The sequence below is a fragment of the Aricia agestis genome, chromosome 6, assembly GCF_905147365.1.
Source record: "Aricia agestis chromosome 6, ilAriAges1.1, whole genome shotgun sequence".
In the NCBI taxonomy this organism is placed as follows: domain Eukaryota; kingdom Metazoa; phylum Arthropoda; class Insecta; order Lepidoptera; family Lycaenidae; genus Aricia; species Aricia agestis.
The window spans coordinates 7,714,719-7,739,448 of record NC_056411.1 but is presented as its reverse complement, the minus strand read 5'-3'; the positions used below and the strand labels follow the sequence as shown (position 1 = coordinate 7,739,448).

Sequence of the window (24,730 nt, the reverse complement as noted above, 5' to 3'; positions counted from 1 at the left end):
GCGGTAAATTTGTCGCATCTGGCAACACATTTTGATTATCATACAAATGAATTTTCTGTCGAGCGACGACGGGACGTGTCTAGGAAATTATTAAATAATGGATAGCTGATGGAAATGTAAATATTTTCACGTTAAACGACTATGTACATATTAAAATGTATGAATATAATGTTTAATATATTATTTATTTCTGTTTATTTTCATATTTCATACCAATAGCATAAAAAAGGTCTAAATTCAATCTTAAAGTATATTTAAGTAAATATTTATTAATTTGTGTTTCCTACCAGCCGGGCTAGCACGGCCATCACTAGAAATGCGAAAGTATGGACAAACTGTAGACATGAACTTAAGGTCCGTTCCGATCTTTACCACGGCCAATCGCGACCGACAAAAATCCAATTAAAATGCCACTTTATGATAGACTATAATATATTACGTCATAAAGTAGGATTTTATTTGAATTTGTAGGACTATAGTCTGTCATAAAGTGGCATTTTAATTGAATTTTTCGGAACGAAAAAAGATCGGAACTTCAGCTTAAGTTTATCTCCACAGTTGGTCTATACTTTCGCATTTCTATTGGTGGCCGTGCTATCCCGGCAGTACAGTTTAGACGCTACGAGGGCAAAGGCAGTCAAAATCACTACGACCTCTTTTGGCTTCGTCGTAGTCGGGTAAAAAACTAATGCAGTCTTGCGATTTAGCACCAAAACGTTAGTTTACCCGCACCGTGTGATTGACACAACAATAAGGGCAAGGAGCCATTGTGCTAAACAATGCGAATCGATTAAGCTCCGATTTCCTAGTGGCAACGGTGGGACTACTTGGGTATACTTTGCGTATAGGAAATTTTCTCAATTTTAAAAGGGAATTTTTTTTTTTTATTATAAAATTGTGGCCGTCTATGGACTGTTCGTTCGTTTTTTTCGTTTCGTTCGTTCGTTCGAATTTTAATTAATTGTGGTCCATCACGCCATGGACACTTTAAAACGGTTCTTATTTTATACTTAAATAATGACATTTCCTTTACTAAAAACGTGTTTTAAAAACCCATTTTACGTAGTTGCAACAACCACAGCGCCTTAATTAAAAGTTTTTAACTACAGGAATAACGAGATTCCTTGAGTTATCCCGAAGAAAATATTTTGAAAATATTTTGCTTTAAACTTTAACAGAAGTCAGCACATACATCCTAAAGTTACGGCAACCCAAAGTCCATAGTTGCTGATCGTTCTAACCGCTATATAGGAAATGTACAAAACTTTCAACTTTTATAAAATAACGCAGGCCTGGCTGCCTCTGGCTCTTACAACCTGCATCAGAAAGTATTATCACTTTTTTATTTTACTCCCTGTATTAGCTAGTAAATGCAACAGAAATCCGGCATCTTGTCACTAACATATTTCCATTCAGCTACAGGTGTGGGTAATAGAAGGTGCATTATGCAGCAGCACGCCGCCACCTAACTAGGAGCCGGTATGTGGCCTCACATAATTAACGATTTCGCGTCTAACAAGGATATTGGGTGCTTTGTATCCAGCTGAACAATTAATGGTATAAGGATTAGACATGAGCTCATTTTTAATGGAATAAGGCGAATCTATGGCGAAAAGTAAGTCCGCCGTAAGTATATAAGAGTAAGTAGTCAAATTGCATTTCAACAGTAAAATTTTATGGGAATGGGGAGGTAGGTATTATACAATAAAAAAAAAACAATATTAAAAAAATATATAATTAAGTTTTATTTTTAAATTAAACGAACTGCGATAACCAAGGGTAGTAATACTCTAGCGCCGTGAAGACCACTGGTCTGTTGATGCAGATGGCCCGTTCTGTTGGGTCGGCTGTTCTTATACCCTGAAGGTACCAGGTGCTGTTGGCTTGGACGGCGAAGAGACCGCCGTAGCTTGGACACACTGATACTTCTGAAACAGGAATTGAAAGAAGTGTTATGACTTACGAAGGCAGTCAGTCATGCAGATGCAGGTTTGAAAGGTTTTCTTTAGGTCAATGGTCAATAATACAGTAACACTTTCGACAACGCCTCCGTGGTCCAGTGGTTCAGAGCTCGGCTCTTGACTCGGAGGTCGTGGGTTCGATTCCCGCGTTGGAAACATGTTATTTCCAAGTTTGGTTAGGATAATGCAGGCTGATCACCTGATTGTCTGACAAGTAAGATGATCCATGCGTCGGATGGGCATGTAAAAAGTCGGTCCTGCGCCTGATCTCTCGCCAGTCGTGTCGGTCTGCCGTCCCACTGGGTTATGAGAGTAAAGGAATAGAGAGTGCTCTTGTGTACTGCGCACACACTTGGGCACTATAAAATTACTCCTGCGTAGCTGGCCTGGTTTCAACGAAACCGGCCACCGTCACCGAAACCGGTGTGGGAGCTATTAACACTTTCGAAGGCTACATAGTAAGCAACTGACATTTCACGATTTGCGGCTAACTAGCTTTATAGATGGCGATAGACGTACTCTCAAAAAAGTTGATTCTGAATAGGCAGATTGCGGACCTAATTTTTATTGGTCACGTTTTGTCAAACCCTGCCGACAGATCGCGACTATATTGAATTGACATTAAACCAACCAAATGAGTAGGTCCGTCAACTGCCTATGAATACATTTCTTCGATGTTACATAACATCCGTAAGAAGATTAATGGCCGGGACACAAAAACACGATACGACGTCGTGTCATACCACGACGCGGCGTCGTTTCACGATGCGACCTCGTGTCGTGGGAATCCACGACGAGCATCGTAAAAAACTACGACGCGACATCGTGACGTGCCACGATATACGGCATGACGTCGCGTCGTAGAAACTGACGTAGCACTATATTAAACCTTGTCCATAAGCTTCTTATTGTTCAACAGCTTATAATGTTTTGCGATAAAACTGGGAGAGTTTTATCGCAAAAAGGTAGAGCTGTCCCTTTCCGATACTCAAATTATCTTAGTATTCAAAAAATATTTATTGATTGTAAATATCTTCTCTTTCGATTGGCGTATTTTTCATAGGTGTACACACGGACATATTTGCATACCTAATTAGGTATGCCACGCTCTATTAAAAAGGTTCGAACTCTTTTAGTTCATCGATTACTAAAAGCCGTAACACATATAGCTGAGTACATTATTAATGTCGATAAAATATATCACAGTTCAAAGTCATAAACAGATTGCATTTTTAGCGCATCTATCAAAGGCAAAGCTACCAGACAAAGTTACCAACTAAGAAAAGTATTTTAAAATTCATCCCCTAAGCCCTAAGGGGTTAAAAAGTTTGGATAGATAACACTAGAGTGAAACGTGACTTCGTGTTGCAGCCAATAGATATCATTAATCACAATTTCTGATGATTTTTTTCGGTCCATTTAAATGAACTTAGATCGTTTTAATTCGTAGCGGGATAGCACACTGAAATCAACTCTATCTGAGGAGAAACCAAGTCATTTTGAATAGAGTCGTAAGTTGATGATGATGAAATTGCAGTCTATATTTTGTTTACCTACTTTCCTAGTTAATTGCTGTCATATAACCCGGTGACCCGTTTGCCCCCTTATTTTATAAAAAAAAGTGTATAACGGCAACGCGACGCAATAAAAGTTTTACCGTTTCCGTAGGCAGCACAGAAAGTGTTGTTATCTTGCAAGTAGTGGTTACAGTTGCTGTCCTTCTGAAAGTGTATCGCCGACAGCTCGCCGGTAAACGCCCAGCCTGTTGTCTGAAAAGAAAAAAAAAATCTTTACCCGCATTTGCAGCAGTTTGGGGATAATATTTCCCTTCAATTGTAGATATTTGACACTGATTGCGCAAAAGTACAGCACTAATTGTGGTTATTCATCTTGAGCCTTCGTGAAAAGAAGCCTATAATTTTAAGATTGATAAGGTTATTTTTTTAAATAAATAGGCAGTGACGGATTAACCCATAAACAAATTATGCAATTGCCTAGGGAATCACGTCTGAGGGGGCACCAGAAGAGTAAAGGTTCAAAGACCGATTCCAGTTGAGATACGGATAGGGGGGCCCACAGGGGCCACAGGCATGGATTGCTTAGGGCATCAAGAAGTCTTAATCCGTCACTGTAAATAGGTGAGTATTAATTAATACTAATTAATTGTTATAATAAATAACTAGATGTCAAAACAAATTTTATTACCCAATTAGATGAAAACACGATATCCTGTGAATTCCTGTGCTAAGTACTTGTTCGACCTTTAACTAAAATCTATTTAGACTTATTTTACTTCTGACATTTAAACCGTTATGAGGTAGGACATAAAGATCACTTTCGTACTCCTAAACTAAATGATCTACCACCCACGATGTAAGGGATTGACGTCCTAATGGTTAGTCCGCCTACTATTATCCCAAATAGTTGAGGAGCCATACCTGGATTCTGCCATTCTAGTTCAACATTGGTGCATCTTCGTTGCCTGTCTAACGGCCGCACTCAGAGATATTTCATGATGATTTAACTTCAATTTACTTACTTAATGAAGAGTACACGTGGGAGAGCCATGCTTTGGCACGAATGGGCCGGCTCGACCGGAGAAATACCACGTTCTCACAGAAAACCGCAAGCGCTGTTTCACGCCGAGTGAGTGAGTTTATCGGAGGCCCAATCCCCTACCCTATTCCCTTCCCTACCCTCCCTTATTCCGTTCCCTTTCCATCCCTACCTTCCCCTATTACCCTATTCCCTCTTAAAAGGCCGGCAACGCACCTGCAGCTCTTCTGATGCTGCGAGTGTCCATGGGCGACGGAAGTTGCTTTCCATCAGGTGAACCGTTTGCTCGTTTGCGCCCTTATTTCATAAAAAAAAAAACATTAAAATTTATTGAGAGTCTCAATTCGAGACTGCATCAAAGCCATATTATCGTAACTATGCCATAAGCCAGTTCTTCTCGCCGGGTTAGTTCCCCAGTCGGTGGAAATAACGTTCTATTAGTATTAGTTAAAAACGGAACGGAAAAAATATAAATTATTTCATTTCACTGATTTCTTGTAAGATTATTTAGCAGAATCGGTAAATTCTGAGATAAGGGACGTTTAATACCACGTCGATATAGGTCTCGGCTTAATAATTCAGGTAAGCTTTCTAAGAATTCGTTTCAGCCTCTATAGAAATTTAATATCTATTTAATTATAGGAGTTGCCGACAAAAAGTGAAAGGTACAAAATTTATTTCCACAGGTTCTTACAGGTTGTAATAAAAATTTGTGAGGAAAGCTAAAAGGTACAAAATTTATTTCCACAGGTTCTTACAGGTTGTAATAAAAATAAATGAATATCACTTAGTTTTGTAGTATAACTATATTATTAACTTTAGCCAGGGTGTGTACCACCGACATAGATCAAGATAGATACCGCATGTACCTATATGTATTTCGCGTGCCATATCGCGTTCCCAAACGACGAGCAATGCTCGTCTTTCGAAAGTCTGTTCTTTAGTTTGCTACCGGAATCGGACGTCAATCGGAATTTTAAAAATGCCTAAATGCCTAAAGGTGCCGTATTGAACTGAATAAATTCAAAAAGAAACGTTGGCCTTGATAATTGACAAATTTCTTATCATCGGTACGTCACAGTAGGAAGGAAAAAAGTGGCATGCTCGTTTTCGTACAAATGGAGCGACATGCGGTATCTATCTTGATCTATGTCTGTGGTGTGTACAGTGTATGTGCCATGAAAAGTTGACAGTGAAAGTAGCAGCGTTACCTTTTTCTTCTATATTTCTATGAGAAATACCCCAACGTCAAGAATTTGGCCATTACAAAAAAAAATCCGCATTGTTTTTTTTGTTGCTTTCACAGTTAGGTCTATAGAAGGGACACATACACACCCTAAAGTATTATCACTTTGTTTTATTACACGCTGTATATTTAAGCTCCAAAAAACAAATAGTGCTCTAACCGAATTTCCCTTAGCGGTTTTCTCTCACAGACAGGCATCTATATTAGTACTAGATGACGCCCGCAATTTTGTGGCGCCTTATCGCGCGGGAACCGTACACTTTTCCGGGAAAACAAATATCCTATGTCCTCGTCCGGGACTCCAAGTATCTCCATACCGAATTTCAGCAAAATCGGTTCAGCGGTTTAAGAGCATTGGTACACATTGGGCGTTTTAAAGCGCGCGCTTTGGTAACGCGCGTTTTGAGAACCCCGGATTAACCCCGGCGCCAATAACGCGCGCTTGCATGTGTACGCTTCAATACAATCCGGGGTTCTCAAAACGCGCGTTAGCAAAGCGTGCGCTTCAAAACGCCCAATGTGTACCAGCTCTAAGCGTAAAGAGGTAACAGACAGACACTCTTTCGCATATATGTATAATATTAGTACGGATCCAGTTTACTCACGTATGCTTCATCATACTCCGTCTCATCGCCCAGGCGAGCTGGGTGTATGCTCTCGCTGAGTTCCACCTCATCCTCCAGGGACAGCACGGCGATATCGTTCTCAGAACCCCCGGTGAAGTTGTCGTGAATGTATACTTCGTCTACCTGGAAATGGAATTCGTTTATATTATGTACCTTTTTTTTTATGAAATAAGGGGGCAAACGAGCAAACGGGTCACCTGATGGAAAGCAACTTCCGTCGCCCATGGACACTCGCAGCATCAGAAGAGCTGCAGGTGCCTTGCCGGCCTTTTAAGAGGGAATAGGATAATAGGAGAGGGTAGGGATGGGATGGGAAGGGAATAGGGGAGGGTAGGGAAGGGATTAGGGTAGGGGATTGGGCCTCCTGTAAACTCACTCACTCGGCGAAACACAGCGCAAGCGCTGTTTCACGCCGGTTTTCTGTGAGAACGTGGTATTTCTCCGGTCGAGCCGGCCCATTTGTGCCGAGGCATGGCTCTCCCACGTATCGTACCTACCTACTTATATACGGTATACCCCGCATATAAAGCCCACAATTTCGTTGCATCAAAATATTAAATTCGTTTACCGCACGTGTATTGTTTCAGGGTAAAAAGTACTTTACCGGGCCTCAAAGTATCTTCATACCATATTTCAGCAAAATCGGTTCAGCGGTTTGGGCGTGAGGTGGCAACAGACAGACAGATAGACAGACAGACACACTTTTTTTTTTATGAAATAAGGGGGCAAACGAGCAAACGGGTCACCTGATAGAAAGCAACTTCCGTCGCCCATGGACACTCGCAGCGTCAGAAGAGCTGCAGGTGCGTTGCCGGCCTTTTAAAAGGGAATAGGGTAATAGGGGAGGGTAGGGATGGGAAGGGAAGGGAATAGGGGAGGGTAGGGAAGGGAATAGGGTAGGAGATTCGGCCTCCGGTAAACTCACTCACTCGGCGAAACACAGCGCAAGTGCTGTTTCACGTCGGTTTTCTGTGAGAACGTGGTATTTCTCCGGTCGAGCCGGCCCATTCGTGCGGAAGCATGGCTCTCCCACGTATAATCACACTTTCGCATTTAACGGCGATTTATTAATCAATATCTTTCCGTATTAAAAAAGCTTCAACTCACGATAATAATTCTTACCTTGGCAACTATCTCATTGTCGCTGGTAGTTTGCAGGGAGTTTTTGCCGAGCAGCACTATAATATCGTCCGCCGCCACGCTGCGGTTCGTGCCTCGAATGCACCTCGCCGCTGCAAGATATTATATTTCATTATGTAAAGATCTTTATTATAGCATGACTAACTGACCCGGTAAACGTTATTTTGCCATATAAATTATTCCCAGTATCAATGCAAAAAGTAGATATAAAAACCTATTCTCAGGCCTAACGAATGCACCATCGAATAAATTGATTCCTAGGCAGTTGACAGACCAAGCCGTAGGTCCCTCATCTGCAATATACAAAATTTCATTAAAGTCGGTTGAGCCGTTTTGGAGGATTTCGCGCACAAACACTGTGACACGAGAATTTTATCATATAATATTTATAAAGATTATATTAGATATAGTCGGTACATCTCATTAGTCGTTAATTACGGGATAAAATGTATACTATGTCCTTTCAAACTTAAACTATATCCATAGCTTTCAATGAATTGGTTCAGCGGCTTTGGCGTGAAGAGGCAACAGACAGACAAACATACTTATGCCTGTTTTCACCAACGGTCTCCTAACGCTAAGTGTTCCCTAGATCGCTATCTTTGCGGGTCAAATATCTCTTAAAACAAACACATTAAAAAAAGTAATGTTTTGCAAAAGTTCTTACGCCCTAAGGACGAACGTGTTACGTGACACACAAAAATTTGTGAAATCTTGAAGGATAATATGTACCCTTAATGGCCGCTAGGGGACCACTTAGCGTTAGGACTTAGGAGGCGGTTGGTGAAAACAGGCATTAATACAGTTACAAGTCCCGTTAAAATACTAGCTTCAGTACTAGTAGCAAGTAGTAGTAGTTTTACATTTTGGGTCTTAAAATAATAACAATTCGTTTAAGAACCACAACAGTGTATTAAAGTCTCTATTATCAAAATATTCATTACATAATATGGGACGCTCGAACAAAATGTACAGAAAAAATAATTCACTTATTGAGAGTGTTCGTAAGCACACTTAAAACACCCTATACGACGGTCTCCTTAGATATTCAAGAAAAAGGGCATACATAATTGTGTATTGTAACAAAAAATATCTCGAGACGGAAAATCCTTATACTTTTTGAGAATAATCCCCTTTCTAGTGCTCCGTGCCTTTAAAAAATGAAAATGTCACCCCACTCGCCTCGATGTAAAATTATAGATTAATGTTGTTGTGTTGTTTAATCTATACTTCTATACTAATATTATAATTCTGCAGAGTTTGTTTGTTTGTTTGTTTGAACGTGCTAATCTCAGGAACTACTGGTCTGATTTGAAAAATTCTTTCAGTGTTAGATAGCCCATTTATTGAGAAAGGCTACAGGCTATATTTTATTACGCTAAGACTAATAGGAGCGAAGAAATAGAGGAAAATGTGGAAAAAACGTGGGAAATTATATGAAAGGGCTTATTTGAACGCGCTCATCTCAGGAACTACTGGTCCGATTTGAAAAATTCTTTCAATGTTAGATAGCCTATTTATTGAGGAAGGCTATAGGTTAAATTTTATTACGCTAAGACTAATCGGAGCGAGTAAATAGAGGAAAATATGGAAAAAACGGGGGAAATTATATGAAATTGCTTATTAACTTAAGAACTACTGGAGAAAATTTTATATTATTTGGCAAACACGAAGAATTGACCACGTGAAGGGACATAGGCTATTTTTTTGCGGAAAAATGTACGGTTTCGTGAAATTCCTAAACAACGCAAGCGAAGCCGCGCTGAACATCTATATAATAAAATCGTAGGAAAGTCAATTCTGTACATTGAATATTTTTGTACAATACTTGCGATGTGATCTAATAAGTTAACGCGGACGAAGTCGCGGGCAACAGCTAGTCTATATCTATACTAATATTATAAAGCGGAAGAGTTTGTTTGTTTGTTTGTTTGAACGCGCTAATCTCAGGAACTACTGGTCCGATTTGAAAAATTCTTTCAGTGTTAGATAGCCCATTTATCGAGGAAGGCTTTAGGCTATATTTTATCACGCTAAGACTAATAGGAGCGAAGAAATAGAGGAAAGTGTGAAAAAAACGGGGGGAAATTATTTGAAAGGGCTTATTTGAACGCGCTAATCTCAGGAACTACTGGTCCGAATACTAATTTTGTCCCGGAAAATGTACGGTTCCCGCACAATAAACTTTTATGATTATCGCCTAAACTATTTAATCTATTTTGATGAAATTTAGTATGGCAATACTTTCAGTCTCGGGAAAGGACAAGGGATACTTTTTATCCCGGAAAATTGTATACGGTTCCCGCACAATAAATTTATATGATTCTCGCCTAAACTATTTAATCTATTTTGATGAAATTTGGCATGGAGATTGGAGCTGATACTAATTTGAAAAGGAATGTTTTTTGTCCCGGAAAAATATGCGGTTGGGTTGGAAACAACTATAAACTAAAGTCTACGCGGACGAAGTCGCGGGCAACAGCTAGTCTATAATATTATGCGTTTCATAGTGTCATTTTATGGACAAATTTTACACCATAAAATGGTCCTGTGTCCTTTTCTGGAACCCAAATTAATTTACATTGTACTATCAGAGAGGTTGATGGTTCATAGGACTAGATGGCGTCGTACCTATCGCCTACGTAATTTGGTCGCGTAGATATCAAACAAAGAGGACACGACTAATATTGAATTGACATGGTCCGCCCAAATGATGTACTTATTATGTAGTTCTACCGAATAATATGAATCGATTTCATCGATGGTAAAAACTAAACATCTAAATTGATTCCTCGGCTTGAACGTGAACAGATGGATTAAATGACAATAATATTGTTATGGACTAGTCACTAGATGGCGCCCGCAACTCCGTTGCGCCAAAATTCGTTTATCGCGCGGGAACCGTACATTTTTTTGGGATAAAAAGTAGCCTATGCTCTTTCCTGGGGGCCGGGACTCATTAGTATCCCCATATCTTCAGCAAAATCGGTTTAGCGGCTTGGACGTGAAAAGGTAACAGATAGACACACTTGCATTTATGATAATATCAAAGTATATGTATTTAAAATATTCCTACGATTGTATGAAAATAATATATTTTGTGGCCAACAAAAGTTCGTTTAATTATAATATTTGATTCATATAATTTAGTATGTGAGCAGTGATCAGTAATAAATGGGATACAAAATTAATGTAGATTCATATATTATATGCGGTTGATTAGCCGCAGACCAAATACAACGCAGTGCAGACAATTATTGTGTAATATCCACTAATATCATTATATTTGTTATGATCATTTCATCGCCTATGTGATGTAATTATAATTGATCAAAACGATAACTAAAACATGATAACATGAAAGCCAACATATTATTAGTATTTTAATTAGAAAATACTTTAGAACAATAATTTAAGAGGATACACCAGGGGCGAGAGGAATTGAAAATAGGTATTTGAAAATGTATTGCTATCTCACCAATCTCAAGTCTCCCACCGCAGAGCGCGATAGAGACAACACGACAAAAGTTCTAATAAAAGAACAGAAAACCTTCGGTTCGTTGTCCGCTGATTCCTTCTCCAAAACTTAACCGATTTATGTACTTTTTTCATTAAGAATTAAAGCAAGGCTTGAGCTGTGTTCCTATGTTTTATTTTTTTTTGTATATTTTAGCCAGTTTTGTTTTCCGGGTGTTTGAACACAGAGGAAAATCTGGCCATTTTTTTGGGTTTTTGGACGGTCTTATCCTTTTTAATAATAAAATTATGAAAAAAAAGAAAACATAGGGACATGCTAATAGTGGCCATAGATATTCAGGAAAAAATCATAACACTACCGGCATTATCCAGGGAGGAAACAGGGGACAACGTTTGTATGGAAAAACGGCGGTGTGGACTCCTCTTAATAGTGTGGGAGTGTAACCATTTTAAATTGTTTTTATGGTTAGTTTAGAAATAGGCCGCCTCAAAATATTAAAAGCCATAGAAAATTTTTATTAATTTATTAACTACTAGAGTCAGGACCCGTATTTTTTCCGGAATAACAAGAATCCTGTTTTTAGTAGGAAGGACATAGGTCCTTCCTCGGGACTCAAAGTAAATTTTATGAAAAACTAGCTGCCCCGGTGAACTTTGTGTCACTTTAAAACCTTCCCTGGACTTCTACGAATATTTTAAGACTAAAATCAGCCCAATCCGTCCAGCCGTTTTCGAGTTTTAGGGCGACTAACTCATTTGAAAATCCATTTTTATATATATAGATACTCTATATCTAAAATTTAATATATAAAATTCTCGTGTCCCAGTTTTCGTTGCCATACTCCTCCGAAATGGCTTGACCGATTCTCATTAAATTTTGTGAGCATATTGAGTAGGTCTGAGAATCGGCCAACATCTATTTTTCATACCTAAAATTATTTATATGGCAAAACAACGTTTGCCGTGACAGATAGTTTTTATATATATATCAAAACTATCTGTCCCGGCAAACATTGTTTTGCCATAATACTCTATATCTAAAATTTATAATATATCGTATCGGCAAATTAAGGTGGCGCTGGCATCGGAAAGCGCGCCATTTATTTTCTTTTTCATCCACAAGCGGCTAATTTGATAAAACCTTTTACGACATAACGAGAACAATCGTTATATTATGGCACAAACAGTGGTACGTATAGGCAAGTATGTAGCGCGTCGCTCATAGAGTCTAAATATCTCAAGCCGCGTTAAGTTTTTTGGATAAAACCTTTAAACGACCTTCCTAAGACCTTTTTGGTTCCAAAACATCTAGAAACTACGGGTTTTAAGTAGTTTATTTTGATGGCAACGTCAGTGGAATCTCCAAAGGGACCAAGCAAGGTCAAAGCCCACTGTCATATTTTGTCAGCTGAGGTATACCGTATACAGGGTGTAACCAAACTAAGAGATAATACTCTAGAGTGTGTATGTGTTTCTTGTTTTTTTCCACTTTTGTATAGGGAAACTCGTGACGCTGGGACACTCGCCCATACAAAAGTGAAAAAAAATTGATCTTTTAGTGACTGATACTTTCATAGCGAACTCTCTACAAGGAACACACACGAACCCTAAAGTATTATCACTTAATTTTGTTACACCTTGTATAATACACTCAGAAAACGTCGATAGCGCGATTCAGGACTACGGCGCTACAACCTCCATGTTCTCATACCTGTGACAATAGTTTTGTTGGAGAGCAGAGCGCCATCGCAGTAGTACTTGAACTGGTCGTCGGTGTCGTTCTTGATGTATATGGCCGCGATCCACGGAAATATTGCTTGCGCATCTTGCACGTTGTCCTTGTCCTGAAAAAAAAATGTACAGAAAATCTTTCAGCTTTTATAAAATGACGAATCACGACTACTGCCGCTAGTTATTGGGCCATTAAGAAAACTCCATGGGAAGTCTATCAGTCCGACATACTTAGTTTAATTTCCCGTTGCTATTAATTTATGTATTTTCTACATGATTTTACCAAAAGTGGACCAGTGGTTATTTAGAATCTATCTAATACACACAACCTTTCCAAGTAGATACTTATTTTATTTTTATTTTATTTCACCTTTATTAAGCAGTTCCATATTATCTCCTATGATATAATACTATGCGAATTTCTGCAACCCCATTTTGGCCGCAATAAAACAAAACAATGAAGAATGTGTTTTAGCAACACTTTTGTATGTTTGATTCAGTTTTCCTGTACATCTTTGGAGATTCGTGAGAATGTAATAAGGCGGTCTCAAGGTTCTGTGTGATTAGAGTCATCAGACACACTATCATAATGACAATACCATCATTATGGTCAATAAAAAGAGTTGTAAATAAAACAAAAACTATTTTGTTGTCGTTGTAAAAATAATCTTTTGTCAAGGTCTAAATTTTTTTGTATATTATTGTTTCTCTAAGAAATCTAATAAGCATGTATCTATGGAGCTGGAGTCACGCACCTGTACAGGTACGTGACTCAATAGGTTAGTATCATAGAAGTTGATACCTAGGCAGATGGCGGACCTAAATAGTTTGGTCGCGTTAAGTCAAACCCAGCCGACCGATCACAATTCACAGCTAACATGTTGAATTGACATAAGCCGTCCACACGACGTAGGTCCGTCAACTGCCTAGGAATCAATTTCCTCGATGTTACATTTTTACTGACCTTACCACTAACCTTAAAAGCTCAAACGCCCTTTAGTTACTGCTCTATTACTATACGACCTATAGTCACTAAATTTTGACTTTAAATCGCACCAAGCTTAAAGTTCACGTCGGTGGTGATCAGTCGTGATGGTATAACGGTAGTCCAGTGAACGCCTCCGTGGTCCAGTGGTTTAAAGGGCAGCTCTTGACTCAGAGGTCGTGGGTTTGATTTGCGCGTTGGAAACGTGTTATTTCCAAGTTTGGTTAAGACAATGCAGGCTGATTACCTGATTGTCTGACAAGTAAGATGATCCATGCGTCGGATGGAAACCGGCCACCGTCATCGAAACCGGTGTGGGACTTAATATTATGATCGTAGTATTAAAGAAGGCCGACCCGTTCGTGTCGAAGCGTTCTACGTTAGGGCCTGTCTTTCTCACGCACGTGATTGATGTACTGCCTCGCGTGCCGGCGAGAATTATTAACCACAACAATCCATTACTTGTATTATATGTTATACAAACACAATAATAAATTATCAGGGAAATATACTTTGCTATTTCTCGATTTATATTGCATTTACCTATGTACCTATAGTCTAAAGACTCGGCCGTTCCCAATATTCAATCTGGGAGCTATTCCTATCTCTAGTAGGGCAAAACCAGAGATAGATCAAATATTGGGAACGGCCGTATAATTATTAGAGAAGTTGATCCATAGGCATTAGGCAGATTACGAACGTAAGTAATTAATAATTATGTCGCGTGACGGGTCCCGTTAAACCCAGCCGACAGATGAAAATCAATATTGAATTGACGTATTCCAAACACATGACATAGACCTGTCAACTGCCTATGATTCTTCTGCAATGGTACCTTAGTATAACACGGCTGCTCTCAGAGACATTTAATGAAGAGTTCTAACTCTACATTGAATATTTTAATGAAATCTTTTCTAAAATGTATGAGATTGTTTTTTTTTTTAATATAAAATAAGGGGCAAACGAGCAAACGGGTCACCTGATGGAAAGTAAATTACATCCTGTTGAATTAATTGTTTAAATTAGGAGTTCCTAATAAGTAGGTACTCATCTCTAAAGTCAACGAAATTCAAATCTAATCTTTTCGTTTCTTAAAAGTCTAATTTACTTACTCGTGTATACCGGATAATACAATTATACATTTAACATATTTTGTAAAACAAAACGAATCTGTGAGAAAGGCTAAGATTTAGTCTACGGATTTAGTAGATAAGACCCAATGAAGGCCGCGTTTTAAATAAAGCCTACCTTATATCGTTGTATCAGAAAGTTTAAACGATTACAACAAAAATGGTTATGCTTTGTGTTTTAGTAAATGATAATCTTTTTAAAATTTCAATAGTAAAAGACGTCTTCAATACTATTCGATAGGTATGTACTGTACTTAAATAGGAAAAAAAAGAAGATTCTATTCTTTAAGTTACAAAGTTCTTATAATAATCCAAGAGCCAGCAACAGCCAGACTTTTCTCATTTTATAAAAGCTAAAAGTTTTCCTGTATGAATATATGACCCTTATTATATAGAGGTAAGATCGATCTCTATAAGGGCGCGTTCAGACGTGCGTTCTGCGCGTGTTCTACTATAGCGTATGGGAAAACACGCGCGCGGCCTGCGCGCATGTTCTGCACAGGTTCAGCGCGTGCCGCGCGCGTGTTTTGCCATACGCTGTAGAACACGCGGAGAACACGCGCACGTCTGAACGCGCTCTTAGGGTTACTTTAGGAGGTACCCAGTTCTTAATGTAGACCTTCAGGTTAGATAGACCTAACCTTCGATAAAGTATAGATAAAGCTCAATTTTTTATCTCATTTGGGATAGCTGTTATAGGAATCTCGTCTCCCATTGCTGGACACATATGACTTATAAGTTATGACAGTCTCTTCCCACACCCAGACCACCTCAAAGTTTAATACTTCAGTCCCTTTAGGGGTGTCCATATAGTTGCTCTATAGCGGTCATATACCTCTACAATAAGACTGCTTTCCTAAAATGGTGAATGTCTAATTGTCGCTGAATCTTGGCTTATTTTTATAGCTTGTGAGTTAAAAACGTTTTGTCAGCCGTACACGAGGTGAGTATAATAATTAAGTAACCATAAACAATAGTGTGAATTAATTTCGTCAATGTAAATGTATATTTTGTGTAACTAATTGTGTTTAATTGCGATAATAGCTTACAAAAAACATGTTCCGCGTTTGATCATTACATAAATTAGGGTCAGTGTACACAGTGCCGGTTTTAGCACTACCAACGGTCCTGGGCCAGATTTTTTCGGCGCCCAGGTTGCTACCAGCAAAAAAGTGTTAAAAAAGCCCTAGATGGTCGCCCAGCTTCGCCCCCCTTAACGCCGCTACTGAGTGTACACCAGAGACCGTGGAAGGTGTCCATCGATGTATCTACGATGTTTTTCGTATTTTGTAATATAGAGTAAGCGCTAGTGAAAGCGATATCTTTCATCTTTGTCATTTTATAAAAGCTGAAAATTTTTCTGTATTTATGTCCCATTTAGAGATAAGATTTTAGAACTACCAGAAACTAACTATGGAGTTTCGGCCGCGACCGAAGTTTTTACTTTAGGTTACCAAGTGGTATAGGTCTTACCTTTGTTAAAGTATAGAGCTCAATTTTTTTTCTTTTTTTTCTTTGGGACAGCTCTAGGAATCTTCTCCTTCACACTTATAATAGTTGCTTCCCACTGCCAGACACCCCTAAAGTGAGACTTTAAAGTCGAAAGCAACTTGTCTAATAGAAAAACATAATAATCTTGTTTGATGTTTTGTTTAATCTTGTTTAGCTTTTCCATTTTGTGTCAGTGAACGAATAATTTTATCATTCTTAAAGCTCATTAACAGCAGCAACAGCAAAAATTGCAAAATAGAAATACACATCAAAACTCGATATGAAATGTCTCGATAATTATGAAAGTTCAGCTCATTCTGTAAAACAATGATATTGACAGTCAAGTTGTAATAACGCGTTCGTTGGGGTTCCGTATCCAAAGGACAAATAAACTGAGACTATGAAAACTGAGACTATGAGTAATTATGTCTGTCTATACCTTGATATTTCTTTTTAACAGTAATCTGTTTTAAGGAGTGAGCACACTGAGACGGGCCGTGCCGGGGCTCAGCGTGCCGCGGCTCATCGCAAAAATCCGCCTCCATACAATTTGTATGGAAGCGGAAATCCGCTGCGCCCCGACACAGTGTGCGATACGCGCATCCGCTTCCATACAAATTGTATGAAGGCGGATTTTTGCGATGAGCCCCGGCACAGCCCGTCTCAGTGTGCTCACTCCTTTTAGTAGACATTATATTATATTGGGTCTAAAATAAAAATGTTTTTTTAGTCTCAATAAAACTCGGGAAAAGCTAAACCAATTTGGCTTATTATTCATTAGTTATTTTAGTCTTGAAATATTCGTGCAAGTTGAGGGAAGGTTTATATTAGGAAAAAAGACGAAGTTCACGTAAAATCGTTCTAGGAAATATAAAGAAAGATCAGTCACGAATCACGACGCAAATAGTGAGCATTGTCTTTAGCCGTTTTGTGCCGAACTTTCATGCACGAGTCCGACTCGCACTTGACCGTTTTTTTATGAAAAGTTCTCGTCAAAATAAAATTTACTGCTTATTATGGGATTCGAAGTTGGGACAGTAAAAACTGAAACTGCCACATAGTCAGTCTTCGTTTTACAACGTCTACACCGGTGTTCGTATGTTAAGGGTACATTCAGATGAAGCGTATATTTACTTTATTTGGCAATTATAGGAAATATTGCGCAAAGGTCGGAGTAGAGGGCGCTACTAGCACATACAGTAAATAATCCGACCAAAATCCGACATTTTGTACACGTCATGTCGTCAAACGTCGAACAAAAGTTTTTGTTCAGGGTCAATTTATACTAGCGCAGAGTCGAAACTCGAAGCGCATCGAAGCGAATTAATAAAACTGAACATAACAAATTCAACCTGATAACTCCAAAACGTTAACGCACATATTACTTCTGAGAATATAAAAATGCGCGTGCATCCACGCGCACCTTGGCGAATTCGCTAGACCACCGCTTTTTGGTGCGCGCGCATTCTCGCGCATTCAAGCGCACACAAGCGAATCTACGTGTCATCACTGTAGGCACTCTGGTGAATCCGCGCGCATTCGTTCGACTTGTTGCGAATTTGACGCTTCGACGCGCTTCGCTGCGATTCAACTCTGCCCTATTATAAATTGACCCTTACTGTATACGCTGGTGCTGCCTCTATCGTGAAAATTTTGCAGTAAGTAATAATATAACTGCAATATTGTCACGCTAGAAGCCTATTATGTCCTATTATTTACTAAAAGTAAAAGCTTATCTAAAACTAAATACACTTCAAAAAGGGTCGTAAGTCGTATAAGTCTAAGTTTTTAATAAAATATTATAGTTGCCCGCATATCGGGGTAGGTTATAAAACAATAACCCTCATTCTGAAGCTGTTGAGTAAAATTTATTTTTTATGCAAAAAGTTTACACTAAGAAACTTTTTTATTATACGATCGTTAGTTTTTACAGTATTTCACGGCATCTCAGATCTTTTACGGGATAAATAATGACCCTAAGCGTTTCACTAAAGCCAACAAAAGTAACGCTACAACCACACTAAAATCAGAAATCTTGTTTTTGCGTGAAAAAGAAAAAAAAAACATACAATGCTAAATTGATTTATCAGTTAGGTATATAATTATCGTTTAAAAATCGTAAAGTCCAAGAGTCGCCTTGTATGATAGTCGTAAATGAAACTTGTATTTCAAAGTCATATTTTTGTTACAGTAACGTAAAATGTAAATTGAAAGGACTGAGTGGTGAATGTTTAAAGCGATTTAACGTACAAAGAACTTGGTGAGATTAAAAATTATTTGACTGCACAACTGAAATGTACTTCATTTGATGTTAACTGTAGAAAGATGAAAATCGCGCTGAAAAAATGTTTAAAGCTTTTTTTTCTGTAACACTTCTAGTGGTAACTTTAATGTTTTCTAAAGCGATATAATGTCTATCATTTCGTTACAGTAATTTAAATGTTTTATGAACGGTTTCCGTACACATTTTGATGTCTCTTACTAAATGCTGCTCATTTAATTTGTTACTGTCTTTAAACATTTCGACGACAAAAACAAACCTCATTATAATGAACACAATCAAAATATTATAACCGTGAGTGTCTTTGTAAAACAATACACGTTAAAATATTTTGGGGTTAATTAGAGCTTATTCTAGAACACTTACGTCAACCGTATTGTCTTCGTATTTCTTAACGTGAACCTCCTCATTGTTTTGCTCGTTCTCCGCTTCATCGATATCGTAACGGTCCGTCGAATTCGATATTTCATTAGTCGTATCTTTGTATAAGTCTATGTAATCGATTATTGGGTAATCGGTGCTGTTATCTTCATTAAAATCGTAGTACTCTTGGAAATCGACGTCGGAGATTTCGTTTTCGCGTTGATCTCTTTCGGGTTCGTAGTGTTCGATCTTTATTTGCGGAAACAGTGTAGTATTGAAATTAACCGGCACCAGTATCTCACTGAAGTTAAACACTAACGGTTGGAATGTGGAGTTCCTGCTTATCGTCTCGATTATTGAGCTGGCGTTGCCCGGCAAAAATTCTTCTACGCCGAACTCCTCCGGTGATATCAAGGTTTGATTCTCGTCGAAGTTGTAGAAGTCAATATCTTCGCCGATGTTTATCGCTCGCACGAGAACCGACGTATCGTTGTCGATTCGAAAAACGTTGTGGCTGATGATCGTGTCGTTATCTACTTCGGTTTGCAAAAAGCTGGATACGTTAGCGATGATGTTATTCAAATCGTTCTCACCGTGTTCTGTATTTAAACTTTTTATATTTTTAAAATAATTGGCACCGAAAAAGTCGCTCACGAACGATCCGACGCAGCTCGAGTAGCTATCGCACTCACACCGTGCACCGTTGGCAATTAATAAAAAAAACAAAATATTTTTCCACGCCATTTTGAAATACGTAAGCACTTAATGCATGATAGTATACAAATGCGCGGGTTTTTTGCTCGTACGTATTGTTGTAATGAACTTTAGCGATCTAAGCTCATGCTCATTATATGTTTGGTGTTACGCAATGGCCTCGCCTTGAGAATTTCGTGGCAAATTGACTTTGATGGATTAATGTAGACAAGAATGGGATGATACTCGAGATGTGCTTGCGGTAACGAGGATCAATAACAAATTGTTTTTGATGCCAATGATTGATTTAAAATTGACGAAATCAGATTTAGGTTAACACAATTTCTAATGCTATTTAATTTCATTTGATGTATCAAAGTATACATCTACGTAAATGGCAATACATAAAAATTTGCTTTAATTCAGTGTATTGTTACAACTTAAGAATGTCTGGACTAATTTTAGCCAAATTAGTCCAAAGTCCAGACTCTTATTATTTCATTAATTCTCTTATTAATTCTTATGATTTCATTTTAAAATAATCTTCTTAGATGAATGATTGGTCTCGCGCACGAGTGACGAGACCAATCATTTATCTAAGATAATCTTAGTACTTACAAGGAAGGTTGCCCGGAAGGGGACCGGTTAAATTTTGTAAACTTACGGGTGAAATTTTAATATCTACAATAATAAATTTGGGTGCATAATAATAATAATAATCGGCCAAGTTCGAGTCGGACTCGCGCACGAAGGGTTCCGTACCTTTATAGAGGAAAAATAGGCCAAAAATTGTGACTTTGTATGGCAGCCCCCTTTAAATTTTTATTTTACTTAAATATTATTATAAACTACGAATAATAAAAACTAAGGAAAAGTAACTCCGTCAAAAAACATGCTCCACAATACTTGTCAAAAAAGTGTACCTTTTGCAATATTTAGGTGACCTTGAGCGGTACTAGGCTGACGTTACATGACAGATCAAAAGGAACCAAATTTAAAAAGGTAATAGTATGGGAGTTACGATTCCTTAGTTTTTATTATTCGTAGATTATAAATTATTAAAGTAGACATAGTTATAAAGTCTAAGGACTTCATAAAAATTTCAAGTGCCTAGCAGTTTCCATTATTGATTACGAGCAAAAAAGGCCAAAAAAATCACGTTAGTTGTATGGGCCCTTTGAATTTTTATTTTATTTTATTTTAGTAAGTATTTGTTGTTATAGCGGCAACAGAAATACACAATCTGTGAAAATTTCACTCTCTCACTCTCTAGCTATTACCGTTCTTGAGTCTACAGCCTGTAGAAAGACGGACAGACAGACATCGAAGTCTTAGAAATAGGGTCCCGTTTTTAACCTTTGGGTAGGGAACCCTAAAAAAAAGGGGTTTAAATAACAGTAATACTCACGTAGTTATGAAAAATATTGAAATTAAGTCAGACCTATAAAGTTAATATATCTAGCGGAATAGAGAAACAAAGGCCTGAGCAAGAGAGATGTCACTATCAGTAATACTGCGAGGTAAAAAGAGACGTGTGATACATGACAGCAGCACTCTTTTTTTGACGTCCAGTCGGCACGTGCCGCACGTAGACAATTAAATCTCATAGAAATCATGTTCAATCATGCTTGTGTAAGTGTATACGTACACATATTTTTAGACACATGACACAGATGAAACCAATTTCGGTTTCGTTTGACAGCTTGATATTGTTGCTCTATTCCGCTAGGTATATTAACTTTATGGTCAGACCACTTACCTCCTTGTTATGAATGTGATTTTCAAATATCTCCACATCATTATGATTGGAAGTAGTCAATTTGCTTTCATCTATCAAATCCTTTATAACTTTTAAATTGTCTTCCGGATTAATCACTTCAAAATCATCTATATTGAAGTGATTTCTCTTCTCTCTACTATTCTCTACATCGTTGAGAGAAAAGTAGTCGTTGTAATCGTCAATAGTACCAGTAGTATCGTCGTACACTTCAGTCGTTGCGTTAAAAATAATCTCATCCACTATCGTTATATTCATTTCAGTTATTGTGGGAATCCGTTTTATTTTGATATCTGCGTTTATGTAATTATGTAAATCCCGCCAGTATCGAGCACTGTACAATATCGTCGATAGTATAAACAACATCACTATCATTATTAACAAAATTAACAACTTAATAATCATTTTCGTTAACGATAAATATTTCATTTGTTTTATTTCTTTGTTGACGAAATAGTTGACCTATATGATTCGAATTTCGATTTGCAATACGCTACTGTACCGGGAACATGATATGAACAATAGGTAATAATAAATGTCTTAAATAGAAGGCTCTACGTACATGTATTGTGAATTGCCTACTTAATAAAATGGTAGCCGCTTGATTAAAATCGAAGGTGCATTTATGTTAAATTATTTAAGGGTCTGTCAGCTGATTAAAATAATTACAATATTATATACAATGTACCTAAATGTAACCTTCAATTTAATGAAGAGTTTGACAGATAATGTATGGGGCTTATGTCAAAATTTTGAATTAAGTAATTACATTTAAGTAATTAAGGTTTCACTCTGAATGCGGCAGTAAGACCTATTTAATTGGAAGTACGCCCTACTGGGTATAATGTAAACTTGTCTAAATGGTTGGCGCCCTTGTTGAAATTAGTAAAAACTCTATTTTTAATACAAAAACAAAAAGGTTTACAAATATTTACAAGTAAAGAAGAAAACCTACGAATTGGTAGCTTTGCTACTGAAAACAATAATATTTTACTATAATATACCAATGTTTTTCCACCTTTTCCATGACGCGGTATGAAAAAATATTTCACGCTCCCTCACCCTTTGTTTTATAATTCATATTAATTCATGTACATATTATGTATGTTTATGAAAATATAATATCTTTTTATTTAAATTCTCCAACAATTTCCGATCTCTTTTTGTTTTTTCCCCGTTGCTTCTCTCGACCTCTGGCGACTCCCTACTAGGAGCTTCGAGACCCCCCAGGGGGTCGCGACCCACAAGTTGAAAAACACAGTATTAAACAATACAAACCAATACGCAATCGACATTATTACTGAATCTATTGTTCATTTTACCAATTACAATTGCCAAATCAATAGCCTATTCCAATTAGGGGAATATGAAGCTCCGAATTCTGAAATTTTCGTAAATTTAACTAGTATTTTTCGATTGTCCTTTGCAAGGATCGTGTATGTTTTTTTAATACTTTACATCGCATTGATATTTGAATGAATTTTGGAATTTGTGTAGTAATCCTAATTACTACACAAATTCCAAAATTCATTCGATGGTACAGCAATATGAGTACCTATACTCATATTGCTGTACCATCGAAGAAACTGATTCCCTATGAATCATCCCCATCACATGATGCTATTCGCAATCTGTCGACTGGGTTTGACGTAACGCGACCAAATTACACAGGTTCGTCATTTTTGTAATATATATACCCATCTTGTGGGTACCTACAGACTAAAAAGTATGACGGTTCAATATTTTCAAGTTTCGCAGCCACCCGTTCCAATTTGTTAACCGCGATTCATTAAAGGCATTGGGAATGTACTAATGAACAGAAAAGGCTTAGCTCGCATTTAAACCGAATTCTACTTCGTTTTATTAAGTTTATAAGTTTATTTATAAGTACTTAAAGAAAACAAACAGAAGAATATAATAATTAGCAGTAGGTTACTTTACCAAACTTCACACTTAGGGTGGGTTGCACCAGAAACGTTATTATAGTTAAGGTTAAGGTTATCGTTAAATATCGCGTACATTACGAACTTTTACTAGGGATTTGACAGTTCATTTGACATTTTGTTATGGTTAAATAGTTAACCGACTTCAAAAAAAGGAGGTTACCAATTCGACGTAATATGTATGTAATATTTCCAAAACGGCCCAGTATATTATGTTAGTCTATATCAGCATCTGAACAAATGTGCCAAATTTCGCAAGTGTATGTATGTATGTATGTTTTTATGTTTGTGTCTGCAATCTCCGGAAGTCCGATTCAAGTGATTCTTATTTTTTGTACTAGGTATTGTTGAACTTAGGGAATAGTGCAAGTTTCATCGAAATTGGTTAAGTAGGTTAGGAGATAGGGAGTTTTAATTCTCAATTACGTACAATTTTGAAGTCGGTTTTATCTTTTTAAAATACATTTATTATTAAAGTTATAGTCAAAGTAAGTTGGTGCAATCCACCCTTATTACTGCTAGATGACGCCCGCAACTCCGTTGCGCCAAAATTCATTTATCGCGCGGGACCCGTACATTTTTCCGGGACAAATAGTATCGTATGTCCTTTCCCGGGACTCAAAGTATCTCCATACGAAAATTCTTATTTCAGCAAAACCGGTTTGGAAGTGAAGAGGTAACAGACAGACAGACAGACACACTTTCACATTTATAATATTAGTAAAGTATATACCTAGATCTAAAAAAACACGATCATTATATCTTAAAAAGTGTCACGCGTGACGCGAGGGATAGTTATTTCACACTGCCAATGCCAATATTTATAATAATTTTTACCGCAGCAGAATGGAACGGAAGCGATTTTTTGCAAAAAGTCGCTTCCATTCCATTTCGCGGCGGTGTAAATTGAGCCTTGGACTTTATTTTTTGTTTGCATTGAATAAGCTGCGAAACTACTGAACGAATTGATTGACATGTCCGGCAGGAAACGTAACAAGTTGGTGGGATAGACTAGTTTCTATTGCAGCATAATTTACACCTTATGGGCTTGAATTTGACTTGTACAAAGTGAGCAACAACTAATAAAAACTTGCCGAATGGAACTAAGTTATTTCTTATGTTCAAAAAACCTGTAAGTATACATAATACATATACACTCAAAAAAATATTTAAAAAACGCCATCTAGTTGACGCACAGGAATATTTACTATCAACGCCCTCTGCCCCTAACATGCAGGTACTAATAAAAAAGTGTCGAGGTCAAATCCAGGTCAAATATCGTTCTGTCTAGCCTTCAGATTTAAGCCGAACGCGCGATAAGGAACTTCGT

The 24,730-nt window shown here is 37.7% G+C and overlaps 1 protein-coding gene and 1 long non-coding RNA gene across 3 annotated transcripts; one reads left to right on the top strand and one right to left on the bottom strand.

Annotated features, from left to right (window-relative positions):
* Positions 1–1,751: 1,751 nt before the first annotated feature.
* LOC121728285 (serine protease gd-like) lies at positions 1,752–21,927 on the bottom strand. 2 transcript variants are annotated; one of them, XM_042116434.1, is made up of 7 exons: positions 21,440–21,599; positions 18,991–19,288; positions 12,718–12,850; positions 7,512–7,621; positions 6,369–6,512; positions 3,619–3,730; positions 1,752–1,928 (listed from the first exon to the last, which is right to left on the bottom strand). In XM_042116434.1, the coding sequence occupies exons 1-7, from the start codon at positions 21,478–21,480 to the stop codon at positions 1,756–1,758; spliced, it is 1,011 nt and encodes a 336-aa protein (XP_041972368.1). In that variant the 5' UTR covers positions 21,481–21,599; the 3' UTR covers positions 1,752–1,755. The 2 variants fall into 2 exon arrangements, with proteins under 2 accessions (XP_041972368.1, XP_041972367.1); XM_042116433.1 differs by lacking the exon at positions 18,991–19,288 and having other exon boundaries at positions 21,440–21,927.
* On the top strand, positions 17,838–22,184 carry LOC121728286. The gene is made up of 3 exons (XR_006035769.1): positions 17,838–17,963; positions 18,598–18,603; positions 22,173–22,184. It is a non-coding gene; the product is annotated as an uncharacterized LOC121728286 (long non-coding RNA).
* Positions 22,185–24,730: the final 2,546 nt, after the last annotated feature.